At 46.0% G+C, this 26,220-nt stretch overlaps 2 protein-coding genes and 1 long non-coding RNA gene across 8 annotated transcripts in view; 2 read left to right on the top strand and 1 right to left on the bottom strand.

Moving 5' to 3' along the window:
* Positions 1-12,702, top strand: part of KANK2 (KN motif and ankyrin repeat domains 2) — a 79,307-nt gene extending 66,605 nt beyond the window's left edge. For all 6 annotated transcript variants that reach the window (XM_083419650.1, XM_083419651.1, XM_083419653.1 and 3 more), the window contains 9 exons: positions 475-588; positions 1,997-2,099; positions 2,566-2,802; positions 3,730-3,817; positions 5,114-5,333; positions 7,433-7,575; positions 8,164-8,364; positions 10,092-10,190; positions 10,594-12,702. In XM_083419650.1, coding sequence (XP_083275776.1) covers positions 475-588; positions 1,997-2,099; positions 2,566-2,802; positions 3,730-3,817; positions 5,114-5,333; positions 7,433-7,575; positions 8,164-8,364; positions 10,092-10,190; positions 10,594-10,653 — 1,265 coding nt within the window. In that variant the 3' untranslated portion in view covers positions 10,654-12,702. The remainder of the gene's footprint in view (positions 1-474; positions 589-1,996; positions 2,100-2,565; positions 2,803-3,729; positions 3,818-5,113; positions 5,334-7,432; positions 7,576-8,163; positions 8,365-10,091; positions 10,191-10,593) is intronic.
* A 1,565-nt stretch (positions 12,703-14,267) lies between these two features.
* LOC310667915 lies at positions 14,268-16,266 on the top strand. The gene is made up of 2 exons (XR_014506408.1): positions 14,268-15,760; positions 15,833-16,266. It is a non-coding gene; the product is annotated as an uncharacterized lncRNA (long non-coding RNA).
* The window catches only part of LDLR (low density lipoprotein receptor), a 36,180-nt gene continuing 25,569 nt past the window's right edge, over positions 15,610-26,220 (bottom strand). Inside the window, exons 12-18 of the mRNA XM_083419743.1 lie at positions 25,916-26,055; positions 25,482-25,623; positions 23,999-24,151; positions 23,196-23,408; positions 22,898-22,975; positions 21,575-21,732; positions 15,610-20,280 (exon numbers count right to left, since the gene is read on the bottom strand). Coding sequence (XP_083275869.1) covers positions 20,242-20,280; positions 21,575-21,732; positions 22,898-22,975; positions 23,196-23,408; positions 23,999-24,151; positions 25,482-25,623; positions 25,916-26,055 — 923 coding nt within the window. The 3' untranslated portion in view covers positions 15,610-20,241. The remainder of the gene's footprint in view (positions 20,281-21,574; positions 21,733-22,897; positions 22,976-23,195; positions 23,409-23,998; positions 24,152-25,481; positions 25,624-25,915; positions 26,056-26,220) is intronic.

Here is a 26,220-nt window from a genome sequence, read left to right as displayed (position 1 = left end):
GTAGGCAGAAAAACAAAACACAATGGTTGGAGGACATTTTCTCAGAATCCTTTGAAAGCATCTCCTTCCCTGGGGCATGAAATTTCCGATCTCTACTCCCCACCTCACAATACCTGTTGCCGAATGTTTGTACAGGGAGATTTGCCCCTTTGGAGGTCAGTGAACAAAATCTCCAAAATGACTGTTGACCAGCCTGATTTTCCATCTTCCTGGAGGATTTGGTGCAGCTCAAAATCTTGCACGGTCTCCTCACACCAACAGAACCAGTTCAGTAAGAGATCACCCTCTTTCCTTGGATTGCGGCAGCTGTGGGCAGCCTGTGGGGTGTTAGGATTGCAAGAGGAGAGCCTGCAAGGTAGAGCCAGAGCCCAAGTCAGGATGCCCAGCTCAGTACAGGAGCCATGACATCCTACCTGGTGAGTAATCCCTCAGAGAAGCTAGTGCTGATGCATTGCCTCTCTCTTCTTCTTCCAGAACTTCATGGGTCATTAGAGAAATCAGTTCCTGACTCCCTCCAGACAGAGCAAGCGGCTCCCTGCATATCCCAGGAGCCTCAACAAGAGGCACGAGATGAGGGAGAGGACCAAGGTAAGGACTGGGATGAAGAGAGGTGCCGTGGGCTCCTCCATAGAGAGCCTTCCATATATGTAGGGCTGTCTCTGGAGACGGTTCGGAAACTTCAGCTAGTGCAGAATTCAGCGGCCAGGTTGCTCACCGGAGCAAGACGGTTTGAGCATATTACACCGATCCTGGTCCGACTGCGCTGGCTAACAATTACCGTATTTTTCACTCCATAAGATGCACTTTTTCCCTCCTAAAAAGTAAGGGGGAATGTGTGTGCGTCTTATGGAGCGAATGCAGGCAGGAGGCTCTGCTCATCGCTCCCTTTAAAGAGCTGCGTGGAGCATGTGTGCGGGTCTTGGGGGCTTTTCCCCAAGGAGGGAGAAGGGCAGCTCGTCAGTGAATGGCTGCCTTCTCCCTCCTCAGGGAAAAGCCTGCAAGCACCGGACACACGCTCCACGCGGCTTGTGAAAGGGAGTGCTGAGCAGAGCCTGGGATGCATATAAGCTCTGCTCAGCGCTCCCTTTAAAGAATATTTTTTTTTCTTGCATTCCCCCTCTAAAAACTAGGTGCGTCTTATGGTCAGGTGCATTTTATGGAGCGAAAAATACGGTAGTTTTCGGGCCAATTCCAAGTGCTGGTTTTGACCTATAAAGTCTTAAACTGCTCAGGACCACAATACCTCAAGGACCACCTCTTTCCATATGAACCTACCCGGACCCTGAGATCATCCTCTGAGGCCCTCCTTCGTGTGCCTCCACCTCGAGAGGTCTGGAGGGTGGCAACATGAGAACGGGGCCTTCTCTGCAGTGGCTCCCCGTCTGTGGAATGCTCTCCCCAGAGAAGCTCGCCTGGTGCCTTCATTATACACCTTTAGGTGCCAGGCAAAAAATGTTCCTTTTTATCCAGACCTTTGGTTGATCTGGTTGATATCCTATACCCTTTTAAAATGTGCCTCTTTTCTTGGGGGGGGGGTGTTGTTATTTATATTCTGTTGCTTATATTCTGATTATATTTGTTGTGATCTTTTCTGTGAACTGCCCTGAGACCTCCAGGTATAGGGCAGTATATAAACTCTAATAATAATAATAATAATAATAATAATAATAATAATAATAATAATAATAATTGTTATGTACTGAAGTTCTCACCCTGGGCCAGCAGGGGGATACTGTAGATAGTTTTCACTCAGGTCCACGTCAGTTATTTTAGGCGGGAAACCCTGGGTTGTTGTTGCTACAATGTTGACAGCCGGCTCCTATAAAAGCAGGCCGGCTGAGCTGTTTGCTGTTGAGTTCTGTTCCAGCTTACAAAATAAAGAGCTGCTTTGGAGAAATCGCTGTGTTGTCTGCCATGTCTACCCACTATTCAACAATAATAATAATTAATAATACACTCTAATGGATTGCTGCCACCTTCCTCCATTTCCACACAGCTTCATTCGCAGCAGGGATTCGGTCGATCATGAAGAAGAAGGAGGATCCTACAGAACTTCTGGCCAGCAAGAAGAGCCTGCAGTTTGTTGGTGTCAATGGCGGGTATGGCGAAGCCTCTGCTCCCAAAATAAAAATAGAATGAGAGCCTTCCAGTCTGCTCTTGAGTCCAGTGAGGCTGCAGCCAGGCAGCAGCAGCAGCAGCAGCAGTTTCCCACACTCCTGGTTGCCTGATTTCACCCTAAACCTGGACTGTAGGAAGTCAGATCTTGCTACCACCACAAAACAAAACACACACAGGTGTGGGATTTTGCGCCGGAGTCATGCTATTTGCAGGATTTCCACTTGCAGGAGCTAGGAGGTATTTTCAGCCCCCATGTGGCTTGTGATCCAAGATCAGCACACCTGGCACCTGGGAAATCCTCTGCCCTGAAGTGCTGTAATGGCACAGAGCTAGGCAGAACTAGGCACAGAGCTTTTCAGGAGGTTTCCCTATTTCTCCCCTCTGCCCTGTGGGGCTGTTTTCTCTGTTGTTCCTTCTCACCCCCTTGTTGCCCCCACCCCACCCCAGGTATGAGTCCACCTCCTCTGAAGACTCCAGCACAGCTGAGAACGTCTCGGACAATGAAAGCACCGAGAGCGAGTACCACGAGGCGAGCGAGGGGCTCCCGGCAGCCCAGGCAATGGCAACGGAGCCCCCAAAGCTGCCTGGGACAGCCGCAGCCGTATCTTGCCCTGGAGTCTCTGCTGAGAGCGAGGAGATACCAGCCACAGAAAGCGCCAGCAAGGAGCCACCAGGCAAAACAGGGTAACCATCAGCCTTGGGCATCTTCCCAGCTGTCAGGACTCTGTGCCCCAAATATTCCACATTCTCTTCTCTGGAGAAAGAAAACTTTACTCCCAGAATGAATGATTCAATACACATAGAACGTGTGCCGCCTCTTGCTCATTCTCACAAATACCATTGGCTAATATTTTGGCCAGAACTGGAGTATCGTGAATGGAAGGAAGGGCAATTTTTATCCGAGACCAGGGAGAAGAGTCAGTGGAAGAAGATTGGAAGAAATTTAAAAACTACTTACAGAAACACTGTAAAATTAATGAATGTTAGAATGACGTTGGATTGAAGTTAAGTGGGATTTTTTAGCGGCAATGTCAAGGAATATGTAAAAATGGATTGTTAACAGGTGATAATTTAAAGCTATAATACATTAAGATAAAAGATTAAGATAAAATTAAAGAGGGAAAGGATTTGCTGAATTAACCAATTGAACTGCAATGCAAGAAAGGGAGGTGTGAGGAGGTCAGGGAAATAAGTAAAGGAAAGATAAGGTATGGAAAAACTGATTTATTTTTAACTGTTTTTATTTTGTATTTTTTTCTTTTTATTCTTCTTTATTTTTTCTAATTTTTGTAATATGTTGAAAATTTTAATAAATATCTTTAAAAAAAAAAAAGGAAGGGCAATTTTTAAAAAACCAGAATACAGGGAGGAAAAGTGAGGCAGCAGAAAGGGAACGGTTGAGATCACTGAAGCTTTGCACATATCGTCTTCAAGTCGCTGTTCAGATATCTGTCTTTTACTCTGGACAGGAAATTCATAGTCAGATTTTCATAGCGCATAGCTGTAACATAAGCAGAGTTTACAATGTTACACCTGTCTTCCTCTCTCACAGGAACTCACTGTCCAAAAACTAACTTCCCCCGTGTTCTTCTTTCTATCTACCCATTCCAGGACAGGACTCAGCAAGGAGCTGCTTTCAGCTTGTGAAGTCCTTCAGAAATACCTGGAGAGCCCCAATGAACACATGGACGAAGAAATGGTATACCTGCACTCTCATTCTTGAGGGCAGCAGCTATGGAGGGCGGAAGGGAGCTTAAAGTGGGAGCATAGCTCTCATTTGTTGTTGTCGGCATCTGTGATACTGTAGAGCAGTGGTTCTCCACCTGTGGGTCCCCAGATGTTGTTGGGCTACAACTCCCATCATCCCTAGCTAGCAAGGCCAGAGCTCAGGGATGATGGGAGTTGTAGTCCAACAACATCTGGGGGACCCACAGGTTGAGAACCGCTGCTGTAGAGGCTCCTGATTTCACGGAAAGGCGTTTTGCTGGCTCAGAGAGACCTAAAGAAACCATTTGATCCCTATCCACATGGAGAGGAGGTTATCTCTTAGAGAAGAACTACCAGATTTTGCCATTTGCACAGGGGCTTCCCTGCCACTTCACGGAACCACAGTTCCCTGGGGTTGGCTTCCTTTGGGAAACCATGCTGGTTAAACCAAATTAAAAGTGTATTAAGGCTGTAATCCTAGGGCCCCAAAGTTTATTGCTTGTGGGGAGATGAGGAGGAGTGCTGCTGGGGTGGAACAGGGAGGGGCAGCTTTGCTGCAGAAAAAGGGGCAGGAAGAAGATATCCCAGCAGTATTCAACAGATCAAGGGCCCAGAGGCCTTGGACCGGATGGGTTCTAAGGCCTTGTCAATATCCCCAGTGCTCCCAGTCCCTGATTCCTCAGCTGCGAAAGCAGAACCAAAGCACCCCACAGCCACTGTCTTCCACCCTGGCTATCAGGAACTGGCGGGGCTTCCGATGAGATAGTGAGCCTCAGTGGCGTAGCGTGGGTTGTCAGCACCCGGGGCAAGGCAAGTAATTTGCCCCCCCCCCCCGCTGCACTGTCCCTCCCCCAGATAGTCCCGCTCTCTCTCCGCACCGCACCGCACGCCTGGCACCCTCCCCTCCACAGTGGGGGCGACCCGGCGGCTCGGATCGGATTCGCACAGCCAGCACTGCAGTGAGAGAGAGTGAGTGAGCCAGGTAGGGGCAGAGAGCTGCGAGGGCGAGCGTGCCCCCCCCCCGATGTTGCCCCCGGTGCGGCCAGCCCCCCCTGCACCCCCCACGCTATGCCACTGGTGAGCCTGCCACATAATCCCTTTCCCAACCCCTAGTTGGGACTGCTCCTCCTGTTCACCATGCACATATGCCAGAGGAAGGTGTTTGCGGAGGGGGGGACGCCCGAGGAGACCCAAAAGCATTTAGCAAAGAAGACAAAAAAGTGGGACGTAACAGCTTCACACACCTGACTGTTGCCACGGCTGCCCTTTCCTTCCTGTGTTTCCATAGAAATTGGCCTATACTGCCGTCCTCCACTATTGGCTGAGGCTTTCCTGCCACAAAGAAGCGGATCCAGAACTGGTCTCACAGCACTTGGCTGCCTTCCGGTGCATCTCCCCACACTTGCTGGAATTCATCATCAACATGGCTGATGCCAACGGCAACACGGCCCTCCACTACACTGTCTCACATTCCAACTTCCCAGTGGTCACAAAGCTTCTTGAAACAGGTAGGTGGGCATAGAGAGAAATGGGGAAATCTGGAATCCTGAGGTGGGCTGGCCCACCGCTTGGTGGTTCACTGGGGCGTCCCTTTTGCTGCAGCTTCTTGTGCTTCAACTGCTCAGCACCTTTGGAGCTTCATGTGGCCTGAAGCTCGTGCCTGCCACCATTTGGGTGTCCAATCAGGCTAGCTATTTATGGCAGGGATGGGGAGCCTGATGCCCTCCAGATGTTGCTGGACTATGCCTCCCATCTTCCTCCTGGTGGAGCAGCATTAAAACTGCTAGCACACTTGCAAAGCTAAGCAGGGTCCACTCTGGTTTCAAATTGGACGGGAGACCATGCATTGAGGGGGGGGTTGGACTAGTTGGCCCTCAGGGTGCCTTCCAACTCTACAATTCTTTTCTTTTTAATTTTATTCATTTTTCTTTTTCATTCATTACATACATCTCAAATTCTTAACATTTACTATATATTCTTCCCTCCCTCCCCTCCAAGGCTTCCCCCAACTTCCGCTTCTGGTTTGCTGCTTTGCTATCTCTCAGCAGGAAAAGTTATTAATAACATAACATCGAGCCTAAAAACATAAAAATAAAAGTAAATACACCATCATATTTCACTATCTTCTAAACATTTTCTAATGCTGATAGTGTGAATGTTTATTCAAATCCTGCCATCAAGTCTATTGACTTTCTTTGTTTCTGAAAATATAATATGAATGGTTCCCAGTCTTTTTCAAAGTCTCTGTTGTCTTTTTCTCTTAGTCTATCTGTCATTTTTGCCAGTTCTGAATGGTTCATCAACTTCTCTTACCATTGTTCTTTGGTTGGTATTTCTCTACAATTCTATGATCCCTAATCATTGGCCATGCATTGGGCATTGGTCAGCATCTGGAGGGCGACGTATTGCCCTTCCTGATTCATGACATTCATTGTCATCAATCCTCCAAAGAGCTAGAATGGCTCTTTAGCTCTCTCTACAACCTTGTGACATAAAAAAGGCCATCCAGTGAGCTATATGCTGAGTGGGGATTTGAAGCTGGCTTTCTGACGCCAGAGCCCAATGCTACTCCACTCCACTGGAGAGAGAGGGAGAAGGAGGAGTCAGCTGGGAGTTTTATCTTCATACAATCTTGGCTGTCTCTGAGTGCAGATCCCGGTCATTGAGCCTGAGCTTCCACAGCCACTGCCCAGTTGATATGTTCTATGCTCATGGTAATATTTTATTCTCTTGCTAACTATCCTGTTTTAAATGTGAATTTTATACTTGACTTCCTTTAGTAAGGTTTTATTTTATTTATTTTTTTGGTTAACTTTGCTGTGTTTTATTTTGAAATCTTTAATATTTTAGTTTCCTGTTAATTGTGTTGCCTTGAATGTATACTTTGATGTTTTGATGGGTTGTTAACCGCTTTGAGGTTTTTCCATAAAAATATATTTTTTTAATAAATATTTTATTAGGTTTTGCATAAGGAATAAAGCAACAGAAAGTAAACAACAACACAAAAGAAATAAAGAATACAATAAAACACAAACAAAAAACAGCGAAAAATATCAAAAAAGCAAAAAATAAAAACAATTTTATCCTCATTATATTCCTTGCATTAACTTATTTCTCCAACCTCCCCAGACCTCCCTTCTCTGTATTCCAAATCGTATATTCAGTCAGCAAATTCCTTCCCTGTCTTAATTAGTTTTGTCTTAGTTTTAGTGTCTTAATATAACTTAATTTTCTTATATCTTAAAATATTGGGTCTTTGAGGTTTTTCCATAAAAATATAAAGTGGTATAAACATGAAATGAAGAAGAATAAGAAGGGGGTGGGTGAAATCAAGGGGACGTGGGTGCAATGACTGATGTCGGTCTGGGCAGGAAGTGATCGAACGAAGATCTAGGCAAAACATCAGGAAGTAGCTCACAATAATCACAGCAACTATCTGGCTAGGTTAGGGGGGGGTGTCTTTTTCCATGGATAGTTTTGAAAACAGGCTTTGGCAGATGCCTGATGGCAATGTCTTAGGCCAGCCTTAGGGGCTACACAACCCATTCACTCTAAATCTTTAGTTCCAAAGGGATGAGGCTTCTTGTTGATTCCTTTGACTTTCTAGGTTTGTGCCACGTGGACCAACAGAACAAAGCCGGCTATACGGCCATCATGCTGACCGCACTGGCTGCTTCCCGCTCAGAGAGTGACATGGACACAATTGTGCAGCTGCTGAAAATGGGCAACGTAAATGCCAAAGCCAGCCAGGTATCCAAATGGTTAGCACTTTCTCACAGGACAGGGAGGTGGATGTGGAAGTCAGGGAATGAGAGAGCCTTCCAAAGGTTTCTGCTTTGGCCAGGGTGGGGTGCTCAAAACCACCAATTCTTCTGCTCTGAGGGCACAAGTGAGATTTTAAAGCCCGATTCTCTTCCCCCATTCCTCATTTGCACATGTTTGCCTTACTGAGGTTTCGTAAACAGTATCATTGGCAATTCAGGAAACGCTTCTGTCAAAGCAAAGCAACACACTTTGCAAAACAGCCCAGTTTCTTGAAAGCTTTGCAGGCCCCAGCTTGATTAAGGTAATTGTGAAACGCTTTTCAGGTTTTTGTACTCTCGGTTGGCTTTTCTTTCTTTGCAAGCTGGATCATAATGCTTACGGTGTCAAATCACGCTTAAATCAAGAGCTTCCCCCTCCCCCAGCATTTCAGTTTTGTGCACGAAACAGAGGCAAGCGATTCTGATGAGCCAGAGATTGCAGCAGCCTTCACCCTCAATTCTCACCCCACCCAACCCTGGCCCTAGTATATAACTGCAACTTACACTGCTGCTTTTCTCCTCGCTGCTCCTGCAGGCTGGGCAAACTGCACTGATGTTGGCCGTCAGCCACGGGCGCCTGGACATGGTTCGTGCCTTGCTAGCTAGCGCAGCGGATGTCAACTTGCAAGATGACGATGGTTCCACAGCGCTGATGTGCGCCTGTGAACATGGCCATGCTGAGATCGTCCGCCTGCTCTTGGCCACACCTGGCTGCGACGTTGCCCTCTCCGACAACGTGAGCCCTTTTTGTTATTTATTAAATTTGTATACCTTGGTACTCGAACGGCTTGGCTCCTGAACAAATTGGCTCCCGAATGCCGCAAACCCAGAAGTGAGTGTTCTAGTTTGCGAACGTTTTTCAGAAGCCGAACGTCTGACACGGCTTCCGCAGCTTCCAATTGAGTGCAGGAAGCTCCTGCACTCAATTGGAAGCCGCGCCTTGGTTTTTGAACGGTTTCGGGAGTCAAATGAGCTTTCAGGATGGATTAAGTTTGAGAACCAAGGTACCAAGGTACCTGCAGGTCTCAGGGCAGTTAACAGGATAGAATCACGACATACAGTGCACAAACCCTCTGTCTCCCATTCCACTGCAGGCTGAGCAGAAAGTGATAGTTTGATGATGATGATGATGATAATTTATTTCTACCCCACCCATCTGGCTGGGTTTCCCCAGGCACTCTGGGCAGCTTCCAACCGAATATATAAAAACAATACAGCATCAGACATTGAAAACTTCCCTAAACAGGGCCGCCTTCAGTTGTCTTTTAAAAGTAAAATAGTTGTTTACAGTGGTACCTCTGGTTGCGAATGGGATCCGTTCTGGAGCCCCGTTTGCAACCTGAAAGGAACACAACCCATGTCTGCACACGGGCGGGTCGTGATTCGCCGCTTCTGCACATGCGCAAGCAGCAAAACCTGGAAGTAACCCTTTCCGGTACTTCCAGGTCGCCACGGGACACAACCTGAAAAGATGTAACCTGAACCAAATGCAACAAGGTATTGCCTTGGCATCTGCTGGGAGGGCATTCCACAGGGCGGGCGCCGCTACTGAGAAGGCACTTCTCGCAGCGATGGAACTGCCAGAAGGCCCTTGGCACTGGATCTCAGTGTCCGGGCTGGATGATGGGGGTGGAGATGCTCCTTCAGGTATACAGGACCGAGGCCATTTAGGGCTTTAAAGGTCAGCTCCAACACTTTGAATTGTGCTCGGAAATGTACTGGGAGCCAATAAAGATCTTTCAGGACCAGTGTTATATGGTCTCGGCAGCCAGTCCCAGTCACCAGTCTAGCTGCAGCATTCTGGATTAATTGCAGTTTCCAAGTCAAAGGTAGCCCCACGTAGAGCACATTGCAGTAGTCCAAGCGGGATAGATAATCAACCAGTGCTCTCCGTTCTTCCTTAAACACTTCATCATTATGTCCTCTCAATTTGGCAGTTAATTTCACCATGTCAACATAGTCCATCAATTTCATAAGCCATTTCTCCTTTGTTGCTAATTCTTTCCACTTCTGAAGCACCCCAAGTTTCATAGACCCCATAATAGATTAGGTCAATAATAATAATTTATTATTTATACCCTACCCATCTGGCTGGGTTTCCCCAGCCACTCTGGGCAGTTCCCAACAGAATATTAAAAACATGATAAAACATCAAACATTAAAAACTTCCCTAAACAGGGCTGCCTTCGGATGTCTTCTAAAAGTCAGGTAGTTGTTTATTTCCTTGACATCTGGTGGAAGGGCGTTCCACAGGGCGGGCGCCACTACCGAGAAGGCCCTCTGCCTGGTTCCCCGTAACTTGGCTTCTTTCAGTGAGGGAACTGCCAGAAGGCCCTTGGCGCTGGACCTTAGTGTCCGGGCAGAACGATGGGGGTGGCGACGCTCCTTCAAGTCTACTGGGCCGAGGCTGTTTAGGACTTTAAAGGTCAGCACCAACACTTTGAATTTTCTCTCCTCCTGCAGGATGGCAGCACAGCTCTCTCCATCGCAGTGGAAGCAGGCCAGAATGACATTGCTATCATGCTGTATGCTCATCTGAACTTTGCCAAAGCCTCGTCTCCGGTGAGTTGCTATGTACAGTCAAGGAATCATTGCACCGGCCTTGTAGCGCAGTGGTCCAGCTCCCCGCTTGAGGCATGAGATCCAGCAGATCAGGCGCAGAATGGGGGTCTAATGCACTGGGGGTTGCCCATGTTAAAATGCCATCTTTCAACTCAGTATCTTTTGTGGTGAACAATGTTTTTAGAAAACAAATTTGATGGGCTGGCTCTGCACAGACTTGTCCACCTGCCACTTCTGCCGTCCAAATGCTTTGCTTAAGTGAGCAGGGAACTTTGCACGAGGGTCAGTTTTGAGTTCAGGGGGCTGTTTCTGGTGAAGGGAAGGGCTGAGGAGCAACACAGGAGGCAAAATGAGATAAGCAGGGCTGTTTAATGTAAGACTAATCATGAAATGCACTTTTCAGGGGACTCCCAAACAGCTGAAAGATGAGAACACAGCATCTATGTCCGGTGATGCTCCGTAACACAAAACGAGGCGATTTCCTGTCTGTCTACACTTCCCTTTGAAGAAGTACCTGAGAACTTGTCAAGGACTGCAGAACCTAAGCATCCAGTGGTGCATAATGTAAGCATGTAAATCTCCCAAGAAATGCTGTCTGTTCTCGGCCTCCCTCAACCCCTCCCATCAGCTGGGATCTCTCTCATGGCTACACACAGTGGACTGGTTGGCCTTCCAGGAGAAGGAGCTCCCCCTACAGTTTCTGAGCGGCTACTTTAGCCTGATCAGCTGCAATTCTGCTAGCTATTGAGCCAAAGAGGAAGAATCAGTGAAGGACTTCTGGATACAGCTTCTCGGCCAACTTGGCATGGCTTAAAGGCTTTCCTGCTTTCTAGAGACATGTTTCCCTCTCCGCCCCACTTTCACCCAAGTCCATTGCAGGATTAAAAGTCTCTGCAAGGCGAAAGATGTCTCTTGAGCCTGAGCTGATGAGTTTGGGTAGTCCGGGGTTATGGAGAATTTATAGAGAGACAGAGTGAATGCCACACATAGGCTTCTGCAGCACACTTCTTGAATAATCTTGGGCATCTCTTTGTCTCAGCTCCTCCTCTCATTGTAAAATGGGACTTATTGTATTTTTAAGAGGCCTGCCTAAAGCAACTCCACACAGAATCCATTTTACTTTTCTCTTTTTCAAGACAAGAAATCCATACTTAAACACAACATTACTTGAAATAATTTGAGAAGGCCACACTGCGTGAAACAGGGCCCTGTTTTGAATCAATGTTTCTTCATTTGGGTAGGAGTTTCTACGTGTGTAGGTGTGTTATTGTAATACAAACAACGTTGCAATGGAACAAAAATGAGTATTTGACACAAAGGTTTGAATGAGTGAATTTTGCAAATTTGGCAAAATGTGAATTCTCACTGAGTTCGGCAACTTGGTAAGGGAGCAATAGTATATTTCCGATGGGTGGGGTAGATGGGATTAGATTTCTCTCCAAAATGATAACCATTATTTGGCTAGGCCGCAGGCTGTTTCTTCTGCACAAGGAAATGTTGTGGCTGAATGCTGATGGGCCTTTGCACAGCTCCAGGTAAACAGATTTGCACAGGAGATATTCTCCCAGTGAATTGAACCCTTTGCCCAGAGTGCTAATCAGCTCTCCTTGTCAGTTACTTCCTACAATCTGATTTACTGATGATGGATGACTGGGATCTGAGGAAAATATCTAACTGATATTATTTGCCTAAAAATGTCGAAATAACTCAGTTCTAATTAGGCAAACCCAAAGTTTCCCTCTTTAGGATTTCACGAAGCACCGAATTCATTCATGGATGCTATGCAAGTTGAAAAAGTCCTCTTCGCTTATTAATTATTTGGAGTTTTAATACCAAAATTTATGTCTGTCTCTCCTAACAACCAATGATCAGTAGGGGAGGGGGGAAAGTATAATAATTAAGATAAACCATAGTGGTTTTTGGGGTTTTTTTTAAATGCCAATAATTTGAAATAGTAAAAGGGTACAACCTATTTTTATATAAATATATAAATATATATATATTAATATACACCAAGAAAACGACTATATAAATTATTTTAGTGCACAGAATTTTTTAAGGAATTCTAGAGGAGACAACGTCCAAAATGTTAAGGTGGGTTGTGACTGGCTGGGCGAAGGACTACTGTCTGAAGCTGAAAACCTGCCAGCCGATATATTTGCACAGTCTCTATTCTGCCTTGTGTAAAAGCCATTAGACACTAGTTGGGCTTGAAAACAGATGTTTATTTGGAGCCAGTTGGCTCGTGTGTTGCTCTGAACGCGCAGGCAGTACAAGTCTTTCTTCCTGGCAATGGTTTTCTGTCGCTGCCCCCAAAGCAGACATTTTGAACAGGCAACAGGAGGCTTTAGAAAACTGCATGTCTTTAGAAGTGTGTTTGGAACTTGTACTTCGGCTATCGCCTCGGATAAATGTAATCTCTTTTAGGATTGTCATATGATGATATTTCTACACTTTTAAAGGAAGTTAAGGTCATTTATAGCCATAATAAACGTAAAATGATCGGATGTGACTCTTTCTGTTTCTAGCGGTGTTACTGTTAAAGGGGTGTTCCCTTATGTAGGCATGGCCCAACTTGGCCCTCCAGCTGTTTTGGGACTACAACTCCCATGATCCCTAGCTAACAGGACCAATGGTCAGGGATGATGGGAATTGTAGTCCGAAAACAGCTGGAGGGCCATGTTTGGCCATGCCTGCCTTATAGCAACTTGAGAGAGGAAAAATCGGTAATATTGACATAACTTTTTTTCCCTGCACAAAAAGTATGATTTCAGATCCTTTTGTCCTCGTCTTTATCTACTCAATGAAAGCAGAACACTGCTGAAATTTTAGCATTGATAAAAAGATTCCATATGAATTTAAAACCTTCAATACGTTTATTGAAGTATGGAATGAATGAAGACATTCACACAGAACATTCATAGGGGAACCATAGCTATTTTATAACATCACACTATATGCAAAGTCAGAGCATTTTCTCTCAAGCTCTTTTGGATGCAAACTTAGTTATATCATTAAAATCAGTAAGTTCCAGTTTATAATTTTCTATGCAGAGAATGTTTAGATCAGAGAACTGATCTTGGGACATTGTTGACCATAGATAATTCTTTAGTCTAGAAAACCATCGTTTGCCAGAACAGTTTGTGAGCTTTAAATGCAGGAACGATCTAAAAAACTGTTTCCACGTTTGGAAAAGCTGTCTGAATTTTCTCCTGGAGTATTATTTGATACGTATCTTGGTGGCTGAAATCTTCTTTGTCAGAGTGAACTTGTTTGATGAACTTTACTAAACGGTAAGTACATGCTTGTGTAATTGTTACACAGCCGTAGACTCATACGTCACCTGTTTAATGTTACTAAGCAACTGGGCTAGAGTAAAATCTGCCTGTTTTTAAAATGTTTTTGGCAAGAGGCTGAGGCTACCCTAGATTATGAGGTCCTCGGTGCTCAGCCCATACGTAAATCCAGCACTGACTACCAGTGGCATAGCAAGGATTGCCCAGGCCCGTGCAGAGGGGGCAAGGGATGGAGGGAAACTGACAATTTTGTACCCAGGACAACCGACTGTGTCTGTCCCCCCATGCTACGCCACTGATGACCAGGGCAACAGGCACATTTTACTCTCATTTTGCTAGTGTAAAAGAGCTGTCAATGTGGCCCCAGTTGCCTGGTGAAGTGTCACGTGGTTTCACCGAAGGCAACACCACCTCCCGGGTGTGGGGCAGAGTAGGTGACGGCGGCAGCACCGATGGAAAGTGAAATGCCAAAATCCCCTCCCTCCACGTCTCACCTTTCATTCTGTCGTTGTTGTGGCTCCCCCAGCAGCATCCTCTTGGCTTGGCACCCAATGTGGGCAATACAGTTGTGCTTCCCTAAATGTGCTGATTATTATTAATAATAATAAATTTATTTATACACTGCCCATCTGGCCACTCTAGGTGGCTCCCAACAGAATATTAAAAGCATGATAAAACATCAGACATAAAAAACTTCCCTAAACAGAGCTGCCTTCAGATGTCTTCTCAAAGTCAGATAGTTGTTTATTTCCTTGACATCTGATGGGAGTAGGTGCCACTACCGAGAAGGCCCTCTGCCTGGTTCCCTGTAACCTCACTCCTTGCAAGTGAGGGAACCGCTGGATCCTCAGAGCTGGACCTCAGTGTCTGAGCTGAACGATGGGGGTGGAGACGCTCCTTCAGGTATACTTGGCCAAGGCCGTTTAGGGCTTTAAAGGTCAGCACCTTTAAATTTAAGCAAGAACGGAAAGAAACACTCTCTCCCCCATCCCCACCCTAACTGTTGTGGAAGAATCTGGAAAGGGAAACAACTTCCCTCATTTAAAAAGCTAACAAGCTTCTAATAGCCACTTTGGGCAATCGGCTTAAGCAGTGATTACGCTCCTGTGGTCTAGGGCTTATGTCTGCTGCAGCGGCGGCTAATCGGCTGCTCTCGAGTCTTAAGGAGCTGGCTCCAGGCTTTGGCAGCGGCTGAATAAAAGTGAATCGGCCCGCTGCGAGCTTTGCATTCTGCCTGCCCGCAGGCAACTTGGCTCTGAAGACTGGGGAACTGGTGCGGCTCCCTGAGAAAAGGAAAGCCAGCCTGGGCAGGCGAGGCCATTCATCTCTGCAGGGGATAAACAAGGGGCATGCGGCTTTGCTGGCAACTGTGTCCCGCACTGCTGCTCCTTAGCGTAGCTCTGAAAAGCCCTTTCAGGAAGCTGTTCTGTGCAGAAGTCAGGAGACAAGCAGTGTGCCAGCCCGCCTGACGGCAAGACGACCTGCAAATATTTTTTGTGTGGCAGCAGTACAAGTTTCTGGGTGGGGTAGGTGTATAACCAAGAAAGCCCTTTTTTAAAAAAGAAAAGAAATCAGGGGGTACTGTGGGCATCATCCCCTATTCTTTCAATATATTGATTGATATCCAAAAAAATATATACCCATCACCAAGTATTGTTTTATAATATACTGAGACAGCTATTTAGTCTATAAGAAAACAGTCAGAAGGAAGAAAAGACAAGGAGAAACCTAACGAAAGAGAAAAAAACGAAAAAGAAAAAATCTAAGATACAGAAGAAAAAATAATAATAAAAGGACTTCTCTAGCCTGCAGCTATATATGGCATTCATTCCTTAAGATCCAACCATTCTAACATCTATAAACCATTGTTTTTTCAGTATTCAAATCCAGATGATGGGCAGAGTTAGAGGCAAAAGTGGGAGGGGACACCACTCCCATTTTTAAATGATCATAAACATTCGCCCCTTCCTCCCAGGGCCCAAACCTTTGGGGAGATACTTTATTGAAAAGCATTCTGAAAGTGCACTGGGTCACAAATTGGGGTGGCAACAAACAAGCAACCCCACCCTCAATAACACTACGACGGCAGCTTTCACACTGGCCAAGAAAGAACAGACGAAGTATTTTCAGTGTATTTAAATATTTATTAAACATATTCACGATCTGGGGAAAGAACCACCCCCGAAAGGAGTTTCATCAAGGAACAGAGAAGAAAACGTTTTATAAAATGTAACTTAGTGCAGCTGCAAGGACACAATCTCTCAATGGTCAGGTGTTCACCTGAAGAGCTTCCCAAAACTTGTGTAAGAAAACCAGGTTCTCCCAGATGGTTTTCATGGTCATAAGTGAACTGGGGGTTATAGATGCATTTTGGTTTATTGCATTATGTTTTCCCGATTGTAATGCTAGCACTTCTGTCCCTTTTGCTAACGTTCCTTTCACAATGCTGTACCTGCTGCGTTCAAGAACTGTGGCCTTTTGACCAATATACCAAATTTCATTCACACCACTGGGTGCGACACACTGAATGTCAACGGACAATGTCACTCCTACACATGAATGCTTCTGTTCCTCAATTCACCCATGAAAATGGTTGGAAAGAATTGCATGCTGGCCTAACTACCCCAAATCTCCTCGCTTTAACGCCTCTGATTTTCTAAGTCCTTGGGGTTTCGGATGGATGCCCCTCAAGAAGTGATTAACACAGAAATAAGCACTAAACTTCCCCTACACGCTGCTAGACTTCCGAAGTGTCCTTTACATTGTGTGAAAGCTCAGCTGTGATACATAACAGCCAGGGAAATGGAATAAACTGCTATGTGAATGCAGCCTCAAGATAGCTTTCCCCTGCTGTCCAGAGACTTGCAGCATCTCATGTTGACATCTAGAAAACTGAAACATGGATTGCTGTTCTTCACTAAGCAGAATCAGAATCTGAGGTGAGCTATTAAAGGGGCTTTGCCTGGATTGCTTGCCTAGCCCAGCAAGGACTAAGCAGTGACTTACGCAAGCATGAAACAGGGGTTCTGCACCAAGGGGGAGAGGATCCGGCTGTTCCCTGAGCTCCAGGTTGCACTATTCTCTCCCCCACTTCTGTCCTTACAGAATTAAAAAGGTAAAGGACCCCTGGACGGATCAGTCCAGTCAAAGGTGACTATGGGGTTGCGGCACTCATCTCGCTTTCAGGCCGAGGGAGCCGGCGTTTGTCCACAGTCAGCTTTCCAGGTCCTGTGGCCAGCATGACTAAACTGCTTCTGGGAACCTGTGATGGAAGCCAGAGCACACGGAAATGCTATTTACCTTCCCGCCACAGCGGTACCTATTTATCTGCTTGCACTGGCGTGCTTTGGAACTGCTAGGTTGGCAGGAGCTGGGACAGAGCAACAGGAGCTCACAGAGGGATTTGAAGCGCCAACCTTCCGATTGGCAAGCCCAAGAGGCTCAGTGGTTCAGACCACAGCGCCACCCGCATTCCAATGACATAATGGAAGGTGTACTGAGCTTCTAACACAAACATCCTGAAGCTCAGGGAACATTTTTGACTTCATCAAATGCAGCTCAATTGTTATATACAGCTGTGGGTTCTCCTACAGTGGTTTCACCTATGCAAATGGCCCCAACCAAGGAACCTGCTTGCCCCCTCAACTCTGCAGAGCCTAACAAGCTTTGTATGCTATAGCAGGGGAGCACTGGACCAAAGGACCAGCTTGTCATTTCTTTCTCAAAATCCCCAACTGCTTTTGTTCAAAGTAGCACCATTACTGCCCATTGTCTAGGAAAGTTGCTTCCTATTTTGGAATTTTCAAGGCAACCGGAAGCAGAAAAGGACCTACTGAATAATGCTCAGGTCTGGGCCACTGCTTTGACAAAATTCAGGCACTAAGCAAGAGGTTTCAGAGCTCTTCCCATTTCTGTGATCTGTTCTCTTTGATTTAAAAAGACAAAAGTATGAGAAAGACATTAAAGCAGCCATTAACAACCCAAAGGAAGTTCAGGACTCTTCATCATTAAGACAAATGAAAGGCACTCTTATGTGACAGCAGGGGAAATACAAAGACTGACAGTGCTTTGTTATTTTCCCTTCTCAAAGTAAAACATACCCTTAAGGGTGTTTTTTTTGGGGGGGGGTGTTCCCCTATATTACATTTTACTTCTACAAAAATCTATTCAGTGCTCATTTTAAGGCCCCCAAATTACTACAGCCAATGACATTAACACAATAAACCATTGGGGCAGGCAGTTCTGCAAAGCTGAGCATTTCATAGACATTTAGGCCATTGATACTTTTCTTTACAAATGAACACACACAATTCTATCAACCGGCTTGTGCTTTTAAAAATTCGACTGCTCCATGCAAAGTGGCTGACATGATACAGACATGAGCATCATTCACAATGCAACAGCAAAGGATAAGGGGATGCAGCAAATGACAAAATCATCTCCAACTGCAATTGACCCATGCCAAATCAGCAAAAAAACATGCTGCATGCCTGAAAGGGGTGGGGGCGGAGGGGGATGATAAAAATCAGGCTGTACCTAACTGGCAAGATTTGCAGACAGTGATGGGAAATATGCCCCCACCGCATTAAATAAGCGAATAAATATTGCAAAAGTTAATCCCCCTTTTGGCTGCAGTTGCCCCCCCAAAAAACATTTGGGCACTGCTGCTGAAAGCACCAGTAAGAGCAGCGATCAAGTACAATTCGCTCAAAGCATCTATGCAGTTGTGGAGATACGAAAAGCTTCATGGAGCAGTGGTTTGCTTGGAGTGAAACAAAACCACAGTCCCTGGTTCGGACACCCATGTTCATGGCAAACTGCAAAGGTTTGGTTCACTATGACATGCAAGACAGCCCCTGCGTTCAGTCCCGCTTACTTCAGATTGGGACCGAACTTTAGCTGATCACGATTAGCTCTCCACCATCATATGCACACATAACTGCAGAGAATCGGGGAATACCCCAACAGAGATGGGATGAGGGAATAAAGCCTAATCATCAACAACCATAAGAAAATAAACTTATAAATAAATAAGTCATGTATTTTATGAACATTATGTACATACAGAATGCAACGTTTTGTGCAAAGGAAATATATATCTCAAACATTATACATCATTTACATGCTCCACAATCAGAGGAAGTGGTTGGAATCTTTCACAGCTTCAGGTCAAAGGGGTTTTGAGTGCTTTTCCTTGGTATGTAGTGTGCTGTCCCCTTTGTCAAAGGAAGGGAACTAGATGTGTCAGGCCAAGAAAATAAAGTTGCCATTTGTTATCCTAGGACAGCAGGGTAAGCGGGTATTTTCTGCTTGTTCGTTACTGAATTTAGGACGGACTGGAGCTGTGGCAGAAATTTGGAATTTACACTGATTCTACTTCCTTGAAAATGTAAAGATCCTTCATTAGGTGAACGGTAGCCAAAGAGCACACCATGAGCTCAAATTCAGCCCACCTTAGAACATGTGGCAACCTGGTGCTTCCATTCACAAAAGCTTAAAAAGCATCACATGCAATATAAATATATATTAACTAAGGTGCAGAATCAGAGTTTAGTGCAACTCTAGAAGGGGGCTGGGAGTCCCATTTGGCATCTGCCTTAATTAAGAAGCCCTCCGTTAGTAAGAGAAGGGATAACAGTATACAAAATAAGGCAAAGCTAAGGACAGGAAATTTGTAAAAAATATACCTGGCATACAGAGATGCAGTGATAAGGCAACTGTAAACCTGTGACGAAGGTAGAAGACACAGGAGAATGGCTTCAATTCCTGCTTTCTTGGCCAGCACAATCTGTTGCCCTTTGTGCCGAAAGGCACAAAACGGACCAGCACCGAGCAAAACGCAACAACCCCCTTTTTCCCTCCCCAAAGTCAGCCTGCTTGTCTCATTGGTTCAGTTCTTCCCCCCTCTCTCACCCTCCTGGCAACACGTGACAAGAGAGCCAAAAGAAAGGAATCAAGTGCAAATTCAGAAAATGCAAGGTTACAAAGCTACAAAGAGAAACGAGAAGAAATCAAACGAAAGGGGCAGGGGAAGGCTGAGAGAGATCTAGCAGCTCAGGGCCCACAGAGGGATCCAGGACACCTCCGTGTTGTCCTTCCTTTCTTTGGACGTTAAGAGGGCAAAAGTCACTGTTTCTTCTTTGCGGCACGGATGGCAAAATCCAAAAATTTTCTCCAGTCTAGCTTGGGAGAAAGGGAGGCTCACGAAGGCAAGGCGAGTTCTCAGCAAAGGCTCATGTTCCCGATTCCCTTCCAAGCTTGCTTCATGCCTGCCTGTCAGGCCTTTGGAGAGAAAAGGGCCAGGCACAACGGTCAGCTTGTGAAGAGGACCCTGAGACACCCAGGTGTGCACCCAGAGAGCAGCCACTGCCTTTGTCAAGTTACCGTCCTTCACGTGCGTGAAAAAATAGCAATAAGTGACCCTGCCCAGATTAAAAATGAGACTCAGAGGACAGCAGACGTATCAGTGCCGTGGCAGCACTGGATACAACAATAAATATATCGAAACATAAAAACTCAACAAAGTGGCCCTGGTTCGTCTGCTCTGTCCTGTAAAGACAGTTGCTGACTGACGTACAGTTTCTTCCTTTTAAAAAAGGGAAAGGTGAGGGGCTGAGGAAGGGGAAAGGTCCATCGAGTCACTCGGGAAGTGGCGTCAGACGGCTGAGAGACAACGGAGGCCAGGGCATGCGCGTTCTCCCAGAAAAGCAGCAGCAAAAGTCTGGAGAGAGGCACTTGGAGGCGCTGAGGTGGGCTCACGCTGTGGTGTCGTCTTCCAGGCTGACCATTTGTCTCTGTTGGGGAAGAGAGATTGGAAAGGAAGTTACTCAAAGGGTTTAGCTAGGTGGAACCACCATAGAAGCCAAAATGTCCTAATTAGGGGTAAAAAAGTGATCCAGCTGATTGAGGAGAGAAACAGAAACCAACCTACGCAAGAAGACAGTGTTCAGTGTTTTACGGTCTCTCAAAAGTCATCTTGTAGTAAGGTTAAAGTTTACCGGGAAATGATATACAGGCGTACCTTGGAAGTCAATCGAAATCCGTTCCGGACGACCATTCACTTCCAAAATGTTCGGGAACCATGGCGCAGCTTCTGATTGGCTGTAGGAAGCTCCTGCAGCCAATCGGAAGCAGCGGAAGTCATTCCGGACGTTCGGGTTCCGAAGAACATTCGAAAACCGGAACAATCTCTTCCGGTTTCCGATCATCCGGGAGCCAAAACATTCAGCAACTAAGCCATTTGAATTCTGAGGTACGACTGTACAATGAATTGAAATGGATGTTCAAAATGTTTTTTATAAAAAAAAAACCCCAGAAACTTTTCTTTTGGGAGTTATAGGGACAGAACTACCTAAATTATATAGAAATGTATTTATGTATGCGACTACGGCAGCAAGAAAGAAGCAGAAGTCCCAGTAAAGGAAGAATGGATACAAAAACTTATGGAATATGCAGAAGTGGCGAAACTTACCGGAAGACTAAGAAATCAAGATAAAAAAATATTTTTATAAAAGAATGGAAATGGCTTATTGAATATTTACAGATAAATTGTAAGCAGATAAAAGCATTAGCAGGATTACTGTAATAACCTGCAGTTTCTGAAGAATATATATTTACAGTAGATAATTAAACAAGCAAGTTAAATGAATTTGGATATGCAGAAGGTATTTTTAAAAATAAATTTAAGGAACCACAGAAAGAAGGGGAAGGAAGTCAAACTTGGAAATGTTAAGTTGATTGTAAAACTAATGAAATGTATAAACTTGAAAAGTATAAATTAAAAAGTTTTTTAAAGGGGGGGGGGAGTCATCTTGCTGGACCCTGAAAATTCACATTATGGATTTATACAAACAATTAGCATGTCCTTGTGCTACTTTTGCACAAGGCCTTTCCTGAAGGGCACTGTTCTTCCATGTTCTTCACTGTTACCATGGTCAACCATGGCAGGAAGGAATGGGGGGCAGGAGGGCTTCAGGAGAGGGGCAGGATGAGAATGACTTGGGACCCCCACTAATATCAAATAACACAAAGCACCCACCAGCAGTACAGAAAACTGCAAAGTTCCCACCATTCTGAATCTCAGCTTACCGAAGGATATGTGTACCCCTCCTGGCTCCGGCAGATGTGAACCTCGTCCTCCGTCGTCTTCTGATAGACAGGGTTGTCAAAATTAATGCTGTTGATGTTCCTCAGGCGCCAGTTCTTCCAAACGAGGAAACCCCCAAAGGAGATTAAACAAATCAGCACTGGGGAAAAAGAAATCCCAGAAGGCAGGACGTTATTTTCAACCAACCTCTCCTAATTGCTCAGGAGACCACTGGTGACGATGGGGAATATAGCACTATCTATGTGTGTGGGGCTTCACAAAGAACGTATGACAGGCCTGTATCCCAAGAGGCTTACAATCTAAGTACGCTATACCGTATACACACACCTGAGAACCACTATTAAGAAAATTAATGAATAAAATATGCACCGTGACTCATACACCAATACAGTCATACCTCGGGTTACAGCTGCTTCAGGTTGCGCTTTTTCGGGTTGCGGACTGCTGAAACCCGGAAGTACTGGAATGAGTTACTTCTGGGTTTCGGCGGTTGCGCATGCTCAGAAGCGCTAAACCGCACTTTTTGCATGCACAAAAGCACCAAATTGCAACCTGTGCATGCACAGACGTGGGTTGCAAACGTGCATCCCGCATGGATCATGTTCGCAACCTGAGTGTCCACTGTATTATATTTCGTTCAAGAACATCCTGAGAAGGACTACTGATTTGGGCTTCTGCCTTGCCCGCAACTATTACTATGTATTCTTATTTTTATTGCTATTGCGATTACTATTACATTTACTGATTGATTGAATTTATATACCACCCTATGGCGGGGTTCACAGAATAAAATCAAGATATAAAACCACAAAATTAATAATAAAAACAACAACCCAATAGCCCCAACACACACAAAAATCTGAAGAAGTTTGCAATTTTAAATCTGAAGAAGTTTGCAAGCACATGAAAGCTTATACCAAGAACAAACTTAGTTGGTCTCTAAGATGCTACTGGACAATTTTTTTATATACAGTGGTACCTCGCAAGACGAAGGAGTTTTTTGTTTTTTGAGTTGCTTCGCAAGACGAATTTCCCTATGGGCTTGCTTCGCAAGACGAAAACGTCTTGCGCCTTTTTCTTAAAACCGTCAATGCATTTCCTATGGGAAACCGTCAATGCATTTCCTATGGGAAACCGTGCTTCGCAAGACGAAAAATTCACAAGACGAAAAAACTCGCAGAACGAATTAATTTCGTCTTGCGAGGCACCACTGTATTTCGACATTTTAAAAGCGTATAGGATGTAAATCAGATCAACCCAAGGCCTGGTTAAAAAGGAATACTTTTGCCTGGCGAGGAACTTACCCAGTGGCAGGACAATCGAGAGCGCTGGGGGACCCCCTTGCCTTGCCCCGTCCGTTTCAGCAGCAATGCCATTTCGTGCTGGGGAATAAAGGAAACTTAAAATTAAGCCCTCTCCTGTCTGGAATATTGCTAAAGATGCAGAGGGGAAGGAAGGGGCAACAGGAGAGGAGAAGGAGGAGGAGAACCTGCCTCCAAGTTAAGCTTTCCTATGTGCACAGCACTTTGCACTTAGGTGCAAAGGAGCCTTAACAGGAGTGTCACACACTCGGTGTGACTGGCTGAAACTTAAGCCGCTTACCTTGCTGTGACAGGGTGACCATCGGAGGCGTGGTACGCTCAGAGATGCCTGGGATGAGTTTGCTCAGAACGGTGGGGGCAGCGGCAGGCAGGCGTTCGGTTTCCTGCCTGGGGGCACCGGTTGTGGCGAGCAGCCGGACCAAAGGTGTGGTTCTCGAGGGAGGCTGCCGAGTTGTTGCGGCAGCAACAGAAGCAGGAGCATCGGGAACAGTGTCTGATGGAGATGACAACATATCAATCCTCTCTCCAAATAAACACTTTTGCAGTCGTACCTTGGATCCCGAACGCCCTGGAACTCGGGACGTTTTGGCTCTTGAATGCCGCAAACCGGAAAGTGATTGTTCCGGTTTGTGAACGTTCTTTTGGAACCCGGAGCCCCCGGCAGCCAATCAGAAGCTGCAATTTGGTTTTCAAACATTTTGGAAGTTGAATGGACTTCCAGAAAGGATTCCGTTTGACTTCCAAGGTACGACTATACTCATTTTGTGCAAAAGGGGGTACAGTCACATCTCGGGTTAAATATGCTTCAGGTTGAGTGTTTTCAGGTTACTTCCAGGTTTTGCCGCTCACGCAGACGCTCAAAATGACGTTACACGCATGCACAAAAGCAGAGAATTGCGACGACACAGGTTGCGTTCACTTCAGGATGTGAACGGGGCTCCAGAACGGATCCCGTTCGCATCCAGAGGTACCATTGTAGTCTCTCTCTCTTACACACACATGCACACACACAGATTGATTTTGTACCCCGGCTGCCAGCTGCTCACTGCAGAAAGGCTCGCTTCACCCATTTTGTCCGCTTACCTGTGCTGCAACTTCTCATGTCTGCGGCCAGGTGCATGCCATCCGGACAGGCACAGGTGTACTTGGCGGAGTGAGCAGTGATTTGTGGTGCAGGGAGACAGAGGTACTGACAGCCTCCATTGGGAGTTCCGTTCTTCTCACACCAGTTGACACCTGTTAAAAGGCGGGAAAAAGAAGTTGTACACTCGGGGTAGCACAAGTGCCTGAGCAAGTCTTCACCTTCACGAACACAGGAGGAATTCAAGGGGAGCCAGAGGTTATCCTCACTGAATGGCATCTCAAACTGTCAGGCGGCAGATGAACCAACCCCCCAGGGCAGGTGGCCAGGAACGGACAAGACAAGGAAAAGTCCTTACCATATGCTTTAATTCAATATAACCTTGATCAAAACCTTGATTTAAAAATGCCCTAGAACTTTCAGATATATATAATGTCAGGGTGCCCTCAACAACTAGTGAAACACAGATGGGGCCTCCATAATCATTTTTTTAAAAGCATGAAAACACAGAGAGGGGCTTGTGAACACAGCTTCTTGGAATGATGGCATTGCTCCAAATGAATCTCCACCCCCTCCGTCTCTCCCACTTCCTCATGAGTCATTGCTACGGGTGCTGCTACGTGCCCTCTGCCTTTGAGCTTTTTGCTCTCCTACTTTCAAGGCACGCAGTGTTCTAGGAGAGGAGGGGTCTGGAATGCTTTCTAAAGACAGTGAGTCCATCAGCTGTCGCTCCCCTAGTGCTTCTTCTTCCTCCTCCTCCTCTCCCTTTATTTCCCAGCTTTCCCCCTCATCTGCCTCTGAGCTGTGACCTCCCTCAAACCCGTTGCAATTCTGAACTGTCCCCTTCTCTGGAAGGTGCAGGCTGGGGAGGCGGCCTCCACCGGTCCTCCTTTGCCCAGTCCCTGACACAAAACACTGCGCCTTCCCACCCAGTGGGAGTCCTCCAAGACAGAGCAAAAACCACCACCGCTAATAGCGATGGGGCAGAAGCTATCTAAAGCAGTGGTTCTCAACCTGTGGGTCCCCAGATGTTGTTGGACTACAACTCCCATCATCCCTGAGCTCTGGCCTTGCTAGCTAGGGGTGATGGGAGTTGTAGTCCAACAACATCTGGGGACCCACAGATTGAGAAAGGCCGGTCTAAAGGGCGCTCCTTTTTGGCAGATGAGCAGAGATGGAGTGAAGCTGGCCAAGGGCTGGAGGTAGATGCTGCCGCCCACAAAGGAATTGAGAAAGACCGCTTAAATAGCCCTGTCTTCTGCAGGAAGTGGAAGAGGAAGCCCATACATTGCTGTTCTCCTCTGCAGGAAAATAGGGGGTTTCCCTGGCAGAAGAGTGCAGCGTGCTAAATTGCTTATCATCGGCACAAGCGCTGCCCTCACCTGACAGTCCAAAAAGCACAAGGCAAAAGAAAAAAGGTCGGGGAAGAGAGAGAGAAAACGCATTTAGGGATGCAATAGCAGGAAGGCGGTCATGATCAAATACCTTTTGGCTGCCGTACAGAATGAAACAACGTCAGATCCTGGGGTGAATACAGGTCCCCTGCCACCTTGACGATATCGGAGCCGGTCAGGCGGTTGGCGCTGAAAATGGCTTCGTTCATGACATCTGTCCAGAACACTTTATCCTGGGAGAAGATTCGGTGATTTGTTTTTAAATGGATTTTTTTGGTTTTCAACAGTAACACTGTGAACATAACCCCCCAACCCCCCGCAAAGCAACACATGGGTAACATATTATTGGCTTGCCAGCTCAAAAAGTAACACTAAGATACATGCACAATAGGTTCACAGATTAATTAGTCCTCTCCTAGAGATGCACGTGCTATAGGGGGATGTAGTAACTGTTCCGCCTTATTGATGTGATCAATAAACGAAGACCACATGTCTAAAATGAGGCCATTTCTGAACCTGTCTCACCTCAAAGACTGTGATGGCAAAAGGATGAGCCAGCTTGTCCTCATTCACAAGGATGGTCTTTCTGTTTCTCCCATTCACATCTATGCTGGAGATGGAGTGGAGCTTCGAGTCTACCCAGTAGAGGCGCTGGTTGGCCAGATCTAAAGGCAGAAGGTGTCAGAAGTGTCACATGACCAGAGGAACACATCCTTCCATTCATATGAAAGGGAGCAAGCCAAGCATAAAGGTAGTTCAGAACAGAGAACAAGACACACTGGCCAAGAGGCGTTGTAAGTTAGCGCTGCATCCCCAAACGCCTTTGATAC

This window comes from Podarcis tiliguerta (genome assembly GCF_965153285.1).
Source record: "Podarcis tiliguerta genome assembly, chromosome: 17".
Lineage (NCBI taxonomy): Eukaryota > Metazoa > Chordata > Lepidosauria > Squamata > Lacertidae > Podarcis > Podarcis tiliguerta.
Note: the sequence above shows the minus strand (reverse complement) of the source record. Positions and strands in the feature narration are given on the sequence as shown.